The sequence below is a fragment of the Elaeis guineensis genome, chromosome 1 (assembly GCF_000442705.2).
Source record: "Elaeis guineensis isolate ETL-2024a chromosome 1, EG11, whole genome shotgun sequence".
Lineage (NCBI taxonomy): Eukaryota > Viridiplantae > Streptophyta > Magnoliopsida > Arecales > Arecaceae > Elaeis > Elaeis guineensis.
The window spans coordinates 82,144,419-82,159,666 of record NC_025993.2 but is presented as its reverse complement, the minus strand read 5'-3'; the positions used below and the strand labels follow the sequence as shown (position 1 = coordinate 82,159,666).

General features: G+C 36.2%; 1 protein-coding gene across 2 annotated transcripts in view; it reads right to left on the bottom strand.

Annotated features, from left to right (window-relative positions):
- LOC105032267 (transcription initiation factor TFIID subunit 1) overlaps positions 1-10,317 on the bottom strand; it is a 44,636-nt gene extending 34,319 nt beyond the window's left edge. Inside the window, exons 1-5 of one of the 2 annotated variants that reach the window (XM_010906664.4) lie at positions 9,858-10,317; positions 7,857-7,969; positions 7,047-7,109; positions 6,888-6,930; positions 664-921 (exon numbers count right to left, since the gene is read on the bottom strand). In XM_010906664.4, the coding sequence (XP_010904966.1) occupies positions 664-921; positions 6,888-6,930; positions 7,047-7,109; positions 7,857-7,969; positions 9,858-9,867 (487 nt within the window). In that variant the 5' untranslated portion in view covers positions 9,868-10,317. Of the gene's footprint in view, positions 1-663; positions 922-1,153; positions 1,218-6,887; positions 6,931-7,046; positions 7,110-7,856; positions 7,970-9,857 lie in introns of those variants that run through there. The other variant, XM_073255161.1, reaches the window with a different exon arrangement.
- Between the last annotated feature and the right edge of the window lie 4,931 nt (positions 10,318-15,248).

The window sequence follows — 15,248 nt, the reverse complement described above, 5'->3', positions numbered from 1 at the left end:
ACAACAGACACAATGGACATTAAGAAAAACTTTTGGTGAGGGATGTGCTCCAACATAACTGAGTATTGCTTGACAAGAATGGAACACAAAAAATTGGCGATGGCTGCAGAAGATATTACACACTGCATTGTGAAAGTAATGCATGCTCTGCTAGAAAGTTATGTAATAGCATTTCCCTGTGTGTTATATATATATCCAATAAACAAGAGTACAGGGATTTAATGAACAGCCATAATCCAGCTAATAAGGTTCATTATAAACCATATTCCACAAAACTACCAAGTCACTTAATAATAAAACAAACAAAATTTGCGCTCATGAAAGGAATTGCACAACTAACAACATTAGACTAATCTTAAACCAGATGTACTTTAACTGTCTCTAATGACAAATCTACATTTAAACAAAGCAGAAAAAATAAAATTTTATCATGTAATGATGCATCTATATAGTATAATACTCTTCACAAATAAAATTGTCTGTTAATCCTTTCTATATCCACAGATGAGCAAAATGCACGACTTGCCCATGTGAAAACAACAAAAATATGCACTTGATAGGAATTCTAATGATTGCAAAATGTCATTAAACATTTAAACCCAGACATGATAGCAAGTTTGCAACTCTGAGAGAAAAAAATGCAGATGGGTTCCAAGTCGTGACCTGCAGATGGACAAATTTGGACATCAACATTATTTCCATCCACCTCATTTTCCTTCACAGTTTCTTCATCCTCATCATAATTTTCTTCATCAAAAACAGAAGCTTTATGGTCAAAAGAAGCCAGTGACACATTGGAAGAAAAAAATTCTTTCTTTGGCAGCAAATGGTCTTCTTCTGTGCCAGCCTGAACCTCAGGCCCATCATATTGCTCATCAATATCCTCATAGTCAACAGCATCTTCAGCCTTCTCATCGTAATCTGAAGGACAAGAACAAATGAGATCATCTGAAAAGGAAATATAGTTTGAAGTTTTAGCTGAAACAAGAAGGTAGAAAATCAGAGTTGCACTAAGATACTGCGTCACTTGATCAAAGAATTGAAAATAAACGGTAAATTGGAGTCACGTCCAAAATAATGAGGCATGTGATTACTTTCGATTTGAGTTTGAAGACAAATAGAACAACATTTGATCAAGTTTTGAACATATAACCTATAGCTTGCATATGAAAAGATTCACAGGTTGTATTGCCCATTTATGTTCCATTCAACAAAAAATCTGCAATGAAGTACAAGGTACCATATCATTGCTTTATTTTTGTTTTGAGTAACAATCAACAATTGAAACTTCAATAGTCCAAGATCACCAGCAGTCTAGCAAACTCACCATCAAAGTTATATTGGTCAATAACCCTGCAGTTGAAGATCTGTAAGTGCTAATTAGTAGTTGATCATGGCAGCTCTAGCCACCAAAAAATACAAGTGGAGAACACACCACGAAACCAAGTGTTGATTAAAAGCAATCATTCCAATAAACCAAAAGTTTCAGCCCATCTGATCGTGCTTTTAAAGTTCATTCAATCAATAAATCACAATAGATGAGCAGTGTCTTTGAATCCAAAAATGAGATACACTAGAACAATCATATGATGGTTTTATAATGAGAAGGCTTTTTGTTTGTACCATTATCAGATTTTGGAGATTCGATTGCAGATCAAGCATGTGGATGACGTCTGAGAGATTTTATGACCAACAACTAATAGGGATAGTAAATATTCCAACAATAGATTATTGTCGAATTTTATTCTAATAGTTAAATTAGCCAGAGGCTATGAAACCCCAAAATTAATTTAAAGTTATTATCTACAGTTTCTAAATCACAAAATTTAAATAAACCAAAATTAAGTAGTTATATCAGCAACTAGAAGAATTGCATGAATGTAATGCCAATTGATTTTGTTACTGTTTTGAAGTTGCATTCCCTCATCTCAATTATAGCTTATGCCAAGTAATATAAAAAGCACCAAACAATACTATCATGTCATAACAAACAAGTATCATGTGGAAATGATAGGATTGATGGACGTATCCAGGGTTGAAGAAGTTGATGTGGTCATGCTGAGCACTTTGAGCATCTGATTAAGTGCTTATCTATTTTCAATCATCCATAATTATTTTAACATAAAATGGTTGGCCTGGTCTTACATAATCTTTGTTTGAATCTTTCACTCAAATGTGTCACCAGCTTCATTGCCAAGTCTTATTGGAAGAAGGTATATGCGATACAGAAATTGAAAATAAAAGACAGAGGACAGGTGCATGCCAAATCTTTGAAGGCCTTATCCACCATAACGCAATTAATTTTGCGACTTTGAAGTCTTCTATAAATGTAGGTCATCTTAAGAGTTGGCAATTGGTAAGTTTCTTGGGACCTATGAGTCTTGATAGTGTATGTTAGGCATAACAAGCTGCAACTTTAATATGCATTTTGGGCATAAATAAGCTGAAAATTTCTAAGGGCATTTTGAACAGCATCAAGTGAAGGAAATCAGACAGAAGAAATATTGGCATTTCTATATAGGTGATATTTCCAATCTATGTTTAACTAAATTGTAGATAGTCATACAATTCACAGATTGCTTTACTCAAAGAAGTATCAAGCAAAAGTGAGTAGTTTCTAATCAAGTTGAATTTCAAGTTTATTAAAGATTCCACTTGACCTAAAATCTTTGATAGTGTCCTAAGTCATATAGGTTGGGGGTCCTTATATCCTTCGAAAGCCATGTAAGGGGTTCATTAAGGGTGACAAACTGACTATGAGTTATGTGTAAGTAATGAACAAGTTGATTTCTTAGTGGGTTCAACATATTTCTCTCTTATTCTTCATCTTTTCCTTTTTTTCTTTTGTTTTTTCTCTATAAACTCCATGTCCCCCAAGGTTGTCAAACTATCTAGTGGAGATAGGAAATAGACCCCTTGCATAGCTGAAAGGTGCCTAGGCACTTAGGCAATTGCCTAGGGAGGAAAAATCTCTAAGTTATTTATTATATATACTTTTATCCATATGCATAAAAATATATACCTACATATATATACAGATGTGTGTGTGTGTCTGTGTGTGTGCGTGCGCGCGCGTGTGTGTGTGTTCAATTTATGTGAGATGACAAATCCATTTTCGTACCTAAAAAAATCCAAAGATCCACCTCCACAAGGAGAGCAGCAATATTGCTACTACTATAGCATCCAACAGGCTACAGATCACTGTTAATGAGCAAGCACCTAACAAAATGCAAAAGGAGAAGATAGAGGGTCATAATGAACAACCACCAAGAAGAACGAGGCAGCAAGCAAACCAGAGGCTAGGAAATAGAACTAAAGGGAAAAATTAATAAGAAGGTGGAAGAGGTCAGAGTTCAAGCAGGCTTGGCCTAGGCAGCTTGGCCAAATTAAGTGCGTAGACAATGACCTAGGCACCCAAGTGGCAACTTTACAACATTAATGTCACCCACTACCTACAACATCACTTAATATTTGCATGCCTCAAATTGGTTCGGATTTAAATGAATCACGGGTTTAAAAATTCATTCATGTTTGCAAGAAACACCCAAGGGTAGGTCACTTCATGGAAATCACTTCGCACCATATCAAGATTTATTTTTTGTTTAAAGAAATATTGCTCTTTAATAAGGAAATGATGCTCCTCTGAAGGATTTAAGTGTCACTGACACAATGCATGACAGCTAATGGCTGGCACAATACATCGTATTCTCCATAATGCTATATCATGCCATGTCAACAAAAGTTATACTACGACGGACACCCACCCCACCACCCCCCCCACCCCCCCCCCCCCAAAAAAAAAAAAGAAAAAAAAACACTTAGAAAAATGAGTACTTAACATCCCTTTCTGCCTTAGTACCTAGCAAAACAAGGATATCAACCTGTGCCAAACTGCAAACTGTCAATATGGGACAACATGCAAAATGTCCTGTGCAAAGCTAAAGTAAGGTCCAAATACTGGCCCAGCAACATGCATGCTAGCCAACATGGATTGATGCAAGCCAATAACTGAAACCTCTGATCTAGGCACAAGCTAGCACTTGAATCCTTTAGTCCGAGAACAGGCTAGAACTTCAACCTTTGGTCCGAGCACAGGTCAGCACTTTGGTCCATCCTATGCAGTAGCAGAGATGTGTTGCATCTCAACCAACAATTTTAACTTGTTAATCACATATTATGATACAAACCATAAATAATTCAGTCACATACCTTCCTCCACATCAAGCTTAAGTGGATAAGATATAAGATTCCTTAGGATGTATAATAGGAATGGCAATCTACTCTACCCCATCAGGTATCCAACCGGACCCAACCCTGATGGGGTGGATTTTACCTGACCCGTTTAGAGTCAGCAGCAAAGAGAGGTCTTCATTCTAAAAGCCACAGCGGATCCAGGATGGGTGCAAATAATGGCAATAGCCTTTGCAAACCCGACCTGATTATATATAAGCCTCGATGATTATGATGATTATGATGATAATGGAGAAGAAAGTATTGTGATCAATCATGAGAAAGATTAATTATGTTAACGGCTACAAGATACATGCTTAATTGTTCATTTTTTTAATTGAGTGCTTTTTCTTAGTTTACAAGTCCTAAGAACAATATTACTGTTTGTTGTTTCTATTATTGTGAAAATTTGGTTTTTTATGTTCTATGTCACAGACTCTTATTTTCTTTAATGTTATGTAAAGTACTAAGTTTTTTTTTATTTGTTTGATTTGTATGCAAAATAATAGTAATTATAATTTTTGCAGCTTTACCCCCTCACCCATCCCAACCCACCCCTCCAACTCTACCAGCCCCATCACACACCAAGGCAAAGATGGGGAGGATATGGGTACGTGGTTTCCAATTGTAAGGCGGGTACTGGTAATAGCCTACCAGACCCATACCTGCCTCGCTGCCATCCCTAGTGTATGACCATAAAATGAGCTAAGGTTCTAGCAAGCTCTTTTAGTTTGAATGAGCTTGTTATTGGTTCTTCTTGGAAGCACCCACAATTAAGATTCTTGTTGCCTTCTTGGAAGGCCTCCTTGTAATCTTGGCTATTTACTTCATAAGGTGCAATTCAATATCATCCCACCATGCCATAAGCAAATATCCTTATCGAGTCATGTTCCCCAAACTGACCATATGCGAGCTTGGCCTTTTGACTTCATATTGGCATGGCAAACTCAGCTCTTGTTGCATGATCATATCAACCAAAAATTTCCTTTGCATGGTGAGAAATTCAAGGACTTATTAGATCAAAAACTCTTATGTTGCCTAGTACATATAACATAAGTACCATGAGTTCGACCATCAACAGTGTGCAACATCATTTATAACTGAAAAATCCGCATAAGAAACAAGTGATGAAACCAGCATTGCATACTTCTTCACTTCCCCATTTGTAACGGATGCACTCCATTTAGTTAAATACTTAATAACCTATATAAATAAGATAAGTGCATCTCCTATATGACCAATGTAATTATCAAGTTTCTTAATTACAAGTTACATAAACCATAAAAACACATTTCTAGCAAGATCACCATAAAAACACATTTCTAGCAAGATAGGGAATCATAACCATCCATAATTTCTTAGGCATGCACCAGACTTGCGCAACATAATATGACATAGTTGCAAAGCTTTGATACCATAATGCCAAACAAATAGACAAAATGAAATTTTAGTTGGAGAATGCACTTAAAGTTCAATGGGTTTTTTGTTCAGAAAAGTTAAAGTTTATTATTCTAATCTAAGATTGATCTAGAAGTGGAGTTAAAATAAAGTATACAGAATGTTTTTCATGGAAATTATGTGCCAAATAACTTAAAGTAAGTGTCGATGACAGAATTCTAAGGTTTAATTGGATTTGCAATTAAGATTTTATGAGGAAAAAAGATATACCTCCAGTCCATTCAGCAGAAAAATGTAAAAGATTTGTGAGTAGTGAAATACGACAACTTTACCTAAAAATAACAGGAGAAAAAAAAATGTCAAAAAAGATAGCAAACTAATAGCGTCAGAAGTATTTTGGGGTTCCAGTTGGTTGTGATAAGTCAAAAAGGGTCATTAGCACAAATCCACACAATAGAGAAGTGAATAATGCTTTGTCGCTTTACTTTTGAGGTCTACATTACACTGGATCGTAGCTACCAAAAGCAAATGTGGAAGTGGGGATCGAAGTGTTGGTACAAGGAAGCAAGTCTCTTTAGAAAAAAGGGAACAATGAAACAGTTAAGCATTGGATTAGTACCTTTGTAAATGGAGATAACCCACTTTTCCTAAAGATACAAGGATGAGCTCCTAGTCTGACCCAAAGGATTCCATATACCAAAATAAATTAAAGAGGAAGAACGTAGAAGATTCAAACCCTGATAAGACCCCTTGTAGAAATTAACACTAAATTTTATTGCCTTAATACTTTCACTAATATCTAAATAGTATTAGACAATAATCCACATTAGAATAGATTCACAGACTTCAATTCCAAGAAGCCTCAAAAATATAAATAAATAAATAACTACAAGTTAGACAAAATTTTGCCTAAACCACGCTTAATACAACTCAAATTAAAATAGAAATAAACCTAAAATAAGAGGGCAGAATGCTTTGGAGAAAGATAAAACTTCCATTTGCTTTTGGAAAGTTTAAGCATGAGGTGATGTGAGGTGGTGTTGTTTTAGTCATTCATCATACATATTTCTTTTTCACAACTCAAAAGGACAACGTTGTACCATCAAGAAAACTAGGGCCCCGAAACATCCAATCATTTAAGAAAAGGTAAATCACTTAGATTTAATAGATGCATATATGAGCATCAACTCTTTCTTATATCAATAAAAAATAGCAAAAGAGCACAAAATGGAAGTCATTTTTCTAGGTACAAGCCTCACCTTGTTCAGAAGCATCAGTTGCTGCTGGAGAGGATTTGATCAACTACAATTTGAATCAGATAAATAATTTCAAACACACAATATTGATCGTTCAAATAGGTTCAATATTCAAGAACTAAGCATGAATTCAAAACCCTATTCATAGTTAGAGCAGCATACATCAATATCCGTAAGAGATGGACCTAGCTTGTCAGCCAATGCAGCAAGATGCTCCTTCGCATCCTGAGAAACAAGATCGCATGTTCAACATTAATCTTAACTATCATAGTAGATATCGAAACCAGCACAAGCAAATGCCCAAATAAAGAAGGGTTCATTCCTATCTTTCTAATTGTTTTATTCCATACTTTCTTTTGTACCTACATGTAGAGTTCTAAACAAAGATCGCTGACTCGGAACCGCACCTCATGCCGGCCAAGCGGCAGAACGAGTCCGTACACTCCCATACCAGATCATACCGGGCCCAAATCAACATGGAAATGAGGATGAACTGGGGAGAAAAAGAGAGAGAAAGAGTGAGAGGGAGGAACAGAGAGAGAGGGAAAAAAAGGGAGGCCGGCGAAGATGCCTACAGTGGCCACTGGATGGCCGCGAAGGCCATCAGAGGACCATCGAGGCCTCCCGATCTCCACGGTCCTCTGCGAGAGAAAATGAGGAGAGAGAGAGAGAGAAAGTGATAGAGAGGAAGGGAGGGGAAGGAGGCAAAGAGGCTGCCAAAAGGGCCGCCAGATGGCCCAAAATGCCGCCACAGCCGCCACGGGTTCAAAACAGGGGCTTTGCCTAATCATTTAATGGCCAATCACATTTCCTAATACTACATGAGAGTTATGTTTCAATAATATTCAACCAAATGAGACATCTAACTATAAGATCAAACATCTTCTCTGCCTTCACCTGATCATTTTATTAAACTTTGTGACACAACAAATACCTTTGAGCTGAAAAACAAAATACAAACAGATGAATTACCTCATCAAGATAGTCAACGTCAAGGTCGCCAGAATTATCAACATTTCCAAACATAAAACCCAGGAGACGATTTCCTCCACCATACTCCTCATAATCATCATCTTCATTGTCATCTGCTAGTAAGAAAGTCAAAAAGTTCATGTAGTGCAGCACTTTCAGCAACAATTTTTAGATGAAACATGCCGCAGATTTTGAAATCTCTACAACTAGCGGATAAGACTAAACAAGATAAATGTACATAATTAAGCATTTCAGTGTGAAAGAAACTTCAACAACTGCCACCAAGTGGGCATTTGCACTTAAAAATAGCAACATCGCATCTTCTAAAAGAAAGATAGGTCCTATTTGAACTAAAAATAGCATAAAAATAACCTATTTCAGAAGTTTCTTATCCAAAACGCAGAAGTCAGTAAACCTGCAGTTATCTGAAGCTAAAATTTTAGCTTTTAATTCATGAGAAGTCAGTCCCAAACTTTCATCATTCTTGGATTTATCAAGTGGTCCATCTTCCTTTGCTACAAATATTCCCTACCCCTTTCACCTTCTCTTTCATCCCTTCCTCATGCTATGATCCTTTCTAACCCTCTCTCCCCTCACTCCCAGGTTTCTCACAAGAATATTAAAACCAAGAAAGCATGTGTGACTGATGTGACTGAATATAATATTTTTCTTTCCGACAAAATTTTCTGTGAATGGAATCAAGTATATAATTGATTGTTTAAACTTTAAACAATTGGTATCTAACATTTGTCAATCAGTGTTTGGAGGGGGGGAATACTTCTACATTTTGATATCACTAAATGCTGCTCAAAATTGCATTTACTAGTAAAGGTACTAGTTATTACAGCATGTCAGCATCATTTGTCATACTTCATCCACTTGGCCATAATGCTGTCCCACTAGAAATAGCTTGCTACATTTAGTTGCCTTTGCTCTTGTCATAAATTTGATCAGAACAACAAGGGATAATCACCAGACATGTAGCAACAGGACAGTTTTTTATCAGCAAATCTTTCATTTAACTATAAGAAGCCCAAAAAATTAATTTTCAACTTATCATATTCACTAATGACCCAAAAACACCCAAAGATACTAAATGGAAGAACAGTTTTGTTGCATGGTTGCAAACTCCCCACAGCCTATGCACACAGTGTGTAGCCCAAATCAATTATTAGGTGTTACCACACCCATATGCCTCCAGTAACCAATACAAAGCTGCTATAGTATCAAATGAAACATAACAGTAAGAATTATGCGCATGTGATTGCACATAAATCTTCAACCAGTATCTATGCTCCTTAAGCAACATGATACCAGCATAAACTAAATGAGAAGGTCCCAAAAATTTCCTGATAGATTCAGCTGCATCTTGAGGTTTATTTCTCTCTCCCTAAAGTCTTTTAGTTCTCAGCAGTGACTTCCCTTAGTTTAGCCATCAAAATTCAAGTGTTTCTAGCTACTCGAGTTTGTCCCTTCATCAGAATTTTGGCATCAAGGAAGACGGAAGTCATTGATTGCTTCTCTTGTATGGCACTTCCTCCTGTGGAGAGCATATGCCTACCTCGCAAAGCCCCCCACAACAAGCACATTTCATAAGATACTACATGCTGCAATGGAATTTAAACGGAACAACTACGCTTTTTATGTTCAAAATTGGATACAGTCTTGTTCCACATCTTGTCACCAAACTTAACATGATTGCTCAGATCAAGATGGCAATTTCTACTTTATCACCCATCAAAAAAATATAAAAGCGAAAAGAAATCAAAAAGAAAAAGAAATGAGTTCTTTAATTGCAAGAATACTCAAAAACAACAACCAATCGAAACCAGATAGATCCTAAATGGCAAACATCCAAGGATCTGCAGTTCTTTTATAAACCCTAAAACCGGATTCCAAGAATTATCGATGTGAACAACAAAAACGAATTGGGACTTGTAATTTCTTTCCCATTTTTATCCGGCGATCAAGAAAGAAAGAAGAAGAGATGAGAAGACGTACCTCTCGACATTGCTGCAGGTGAAGATAGAGGAAGAGAACTCGCCGGTGGAGATGAGGCGGAACGAGAGCTTCACTTAAAGAAGGAAAGAGGGAGGGCGAGGTTCGATTGCGGGATTCTGCTTCGTGCTCAATTTAATTTAGTGCAAGATAATCTTTGGAAATAAAAGACGTAATCTTTCTCGTGGTCGTGGGATATATCGAGCGAGTCAGGAGAGATCGAACTGGGCCGGATCAAGTCGGACCCGGACCGGCACGGCTCCAGCGTCATGACCGCCGCGCTCCTCCTTCTCTCTTTGGCGGTTTCACCATCGGAAGCGGCTCAGATAGGACGGTGCCGGCCAACCGATCATGGGTGGACCGGAGACGGAGGAAGGATAAAAATGATGATCAGGGTAAGGCGGTCGGAGGTGAAGGCGGTGGGTCGAATGGGAGACGGTGGAGGAAGGCTACCCGCAATATTTGCCCTACCGTATCCGAACCCGTTTACAATCTTACTACCCCTCCCGTCCCAAACCCGGTTACGAACTTACCACATTAACCAGAAATCCCGAACCCATCCCATTTAAAATTGGTATACCCGCCGGGTACCCGAATCCGTCCGACTAAATATGATGCTTCTACCAAGATTAAACTCTCAATGACCCCTCCGAGCTCCCTTAGGATCTCTCCTTCCCCACGGATCTCCGAAACAGAGGATGAAACGAAAAGAAAAAAAAAAAAGAAAAAGAAAAAAAAATTGCCAATCTACATGGGAAAAGATCTTGGCTTTTTTTTTTTTTTTTTTTTGATTTTTTTATATTTTTTCTTTATTTTTTCTCTATTCTTTTTGTCCCCAAAAGTTTCAAGTGGATGGGAGATTGAAGCAAAAATTTCTCAAATCACACAAAAAATCATGTTTTTATCGAGATTAAGCTCTCAAAACCTGAGAAAAATCCCAATAAGAGCTGTTGCCACGAATCTCCAACAAAATGTTGCACCTGATTGCTTGAGGGTAGGAAACCTGCAAAATCAAATTCGTTTGTCGGAAGTTATCTGACGAAGGATCTGCAATACTTAAGTCAGTTGGAGAAAGAAAATAATTGAATAGACCAAAATACGAAAGTCTAAAAATTGTATAATTAGAAAATTTATCCAGTCCCCCTGCTTACCACTTTATATAAGATGGAGAATGCCATTACTGTATAATTTCTGTCCTTTAGAATTCGAGACGTGGGCATTATTGCCTTTGGTGGGTAGTTATCTTGTTAATTTCCATTAAGACCACGTAATGAGCGATTAATGGGAGATTGTTACACCCATAATCCTCCGAATGTGGGGGGATTAACACCCACATTGAATAACCGTCGCTTAACCCCTACTTTCTCGGGGTCAAGATATTCGCGGAGAACCTGAGTAAGTGTTCAAATAAACCAGTGTGTCGGACTTAGTCAGTACAAAATCGATTTAATCTTATTTCATCAGTCAAAAATTAAGTCAGCTCGATCTATTAAGTTGTACGTTCAATTGGTAGAGAGACAAGGACAAATGTTAGTCAGATAAGCAACGAGGATTTATCCCAACACTTGCCCCCTAACTTCTGAATCTGATGCTGTAACATGATCAGACGAGAGGAGTTAATCGATGTACGGATTTGTGTTGCTTTCTTTGATGAACTTCATTTATTATTGTCTTGAAAAAGTGTCTAACCATTCTGTTATTTCATGAAGCCAACAGCCATTTTATCATTTCGCAAGACATGCGGTGGCTCCGTCGTCTCACGAGATGTGCAGCAATTAATGTTGTGGGTCGTCGAAAGCAGGATTCCATAATGATTACGAAAATCAGACGGTAAAGTAATGATTCTCGAGCAGTCCGAGTTAGCCATATGTCAGACAATTATTTGTTCAGTCGATTTTTATGAGGATTCGACTGATTTGGCGAGATCACAATGGTAGTGCATCGAAGAGCTGAGAGAATAATTGGCTAGGATTGTGGCCACATGTAGAATCTCCAATGATGGTGGGATTTTCTACGTTAATCGCGGCCATCGGGTGTGCCTATAAATAGGAGGTCTTCTTTTCTTCAGATTTTCTTCTAGTTTCAAGATTTCCACCTCCAGTCTAGTTCTCTCTGTTTCAACCTTAGTCGCATATAGGGTTCATCCTCCTGGGAGCATTCTAAACTTCGTTGTTGTCGGCTTCTTCATCATCGTCGATGGACTCTTGAAGTCGAGTTTTTCTTCTCTTCCTTTCTTTTTTAGTTTTCTTTGATTTTTCTTAGAAATGGCTTCATTTGGGAGAGAGTCCGGAGACGAGAACGTTGTGAAAGATCAAGATTCTCAAACTCCGACCGTCTAGAGGGAGATCGAGGATGTTCCTCATGATGCTCCCAAGGATGTTACTTCTTCTCGATAGGATCATCAGGATCTTCATGAGTTGAATGATCAGCCAGCTATCAAAAATCCTTTTGGACCTCTTTATGAGAGATCCGAATTGTCTGAAGCCGACATTCAGTGGCTAAGAGATCATTATCATATTCCTAGACAGTATCAATTGTTATCACCTGACAAAGATGGTCGGGTTATCCATCCTTTAGATGACTATATTACTGTCTCTGAAGAGTTCCTTCGATCAGATTATTGTGGTGTAGAGAGGACATCTTTAGTCCCACATCAGTTATGAGTTAAGAGAAAGTATGACTTATATAGATTGAAACTTTCTCTCCCATGTGAGGCACCTTTTAGAAGACAAAATCGTGAGGCTCTAAATGACCAAGGCCTACTGAAGCCTAAAGATGGTCATGAGTCAGAGTAGATAATACCTCACATATGCGGATGCAGAGTCAACCTAACCATCTGAGCTATTCGATCTCTTAAGTCTTGACACAATAGAAGCATTCAGAAAGTATGTTCTTATTAGCTTCTTTGCTTGGCTATCTATATTGTAATGAAATTTTAATTCTGAACATTGATGTTTTTATGTGGTATCATATAAATGAGAAGAGAAAAATAAAATTTGTAATACAATAATTATATGGTATTACTCACATTACTATCATTGATGTTTCTGTGGTATCTTTGTTTGACTCTTTTTATTGATGGCAAAAAAGAAGAGAGTAAATTGAGCATTCATGTATAGTATATATGGTATCAGATTAACAATTATGTAAAGAAAATGAAGTTGAGAAAAAAAAATTAGAAGGTAATGAATTGAGGGGGAGCAACTAGAACATTTAGAAGTTTCAACATTACATTAAGGAGGAGAGATTAAATATTTTTTTCAACTTTCTTGTGAAACAAAAAGGGGGAGAGAAAATTGTTAAAGGTACATTAAAAAGGAGTGAAAATTAGTTAAATATTTGAATAATTATGCAATGTCTTACCTTTAAATCTCAAATCTTTAAATTTCTTATCTTTATGATATTCTTGTGATACGCTAAAATTTGAAGTGATATATTATATTTTGTTAAGCAATTTTTTGTTTGCCTTTATACTTAATATTTTGTTATCATTAAAAAGGAAGAGATTGTTGATCCAAAAAATAATTTTGATGATTACACAATATTGAAGGATAAAAAAAGACTAATGACTTTAAAGGTTGGTTGAAAATGTTTTTGTAGAAAGCTAATCATTGTGATAAGCTATGAAATCATTTGAAAATATTTAGAAAACTTTTGAACTAAGAAAAATTAAGTTTGGATGTTAATTAAGTGAGAAAGTTAAATGGAAGAAGTCGAGTCGATTCATGACTTCAAGGAATCAACTTTGGTACTATTTCATAATTTGTTACAAATCTGGAGTTGGCCCCAGCAGACTACGAGTCGACTCTGGCATGCAATATAGCACCAACATAGACTCGAGTCAACTTCCGCAAAGATCGAGTCGACTTCTCAGAAAAAATAAAGAGCCTATTTTTTGAACATAGGGCTCAAGTAAATTCCAGGCCTACTCGAGTCAACTCTTGAGTTTTTGACAAGCAATAACAAACTGTATAGAAGAAGTTGCAGAAACGTCCAAAAATTGTTTGAATGATTAGATTCCATCTCCAACATCCTAAAATATCCAATTTTTAAATTCAAATTATTTTAAATAATCAAGAGATCTTTTAAAATGGAGAAAGAATCTAATTGAATATCAAGAATAGCATATTTTAAGAAAAGAAGCCTATTTTCAGTCTAGAGTGCATTCAAGAGAATTTTTCACCTCCACATCTGAAAGCCCTTGATTTTTGTGAAGATTATCAATAAGAGAAGAGTGTGCAATCTCGTGCCAAGTATTCAAGCAATCCTCAAGCAAGCATCAACATTTTCATCAGCTCATTAAGGAGTTGTTTACGTTGTAAAATTTTTGTTTTATTGAAATCTACTGTATCAAGTTTTAAAGGATTTAAAATTTGGAGAATAGGTTGTGGTTGGTAATCTTAAAAAATCAATTGGGTTGATTGTGAACCCAAAAAATAATCATTGTAGATTTTATTTGGTGAGCCAAAAAAATCAACTGGATTTATTTATGATTCCGGTTAATACAAACACATTATAATCAGGAGATTATAGTAGAAATTTTCAAGTAGAGCTTGCAAAATAGACGTAGGTACTGGGTGTATACCAAACCACTATAAAATCTCTTGAATTTATGAGATATGCTTGTCTTTACTTACTTTATATTCTTATTTAGTTTTTATTTATTTAATTTCGCTACTGTACACTGTATTTACTGCACGTTCATAGCAGTTAACATAGATTGTTTTAAAAACCTATATATATTTATATGAATTTTTGAAAACCCAATTCACCTCCCCTCCTTCTTGTGTTGTCTAGTTAGGCAACAGTTACTAAACCATTCACAATCCTATAACTCCCATTCAAAAGGAGAGAGTTTGATTTTAAGTGTAATTCTACTCCTAAAGAATAACCTACAAGAGAAAAGCAATGTTAGTTCTCTCTGCAACAAGAAGAGAAGAATACGATAAAAAAAAAAAAATCAAAAGAGTAATAATAAGTGATTAAGAGGCGATTCAGACTGCGGTAATTGTTTTCTTCTCATTTTATGATAAAAATAATCGGACCATCAAGAGGAACGATATTTAATCCATCAAGGTGATTTTACTAGACCTAGTGATTTGGGCCTATAAGAGGTATGTTAATTTCTACTATAATTTTTTAGTTTCTACATTGGTATAAGAGCAACTTATGATTAAATTCTATCCAAAAAAAACTTATGGATTAAGTTCATTGCTAGATAAGCTTGAATGTGTATTTCTATATTTAAATATGTAATTATACATTATGTGCTTTAATTATGTCGTAAATAGTAATTAATGACATCTTGTATATCTAGGCCTAATTTTTGACTATGTTGTTGCTTATGATTTGTTTGTTGTCCCTGCAAAATTTGGTCTAAAATGGATTTGTGTA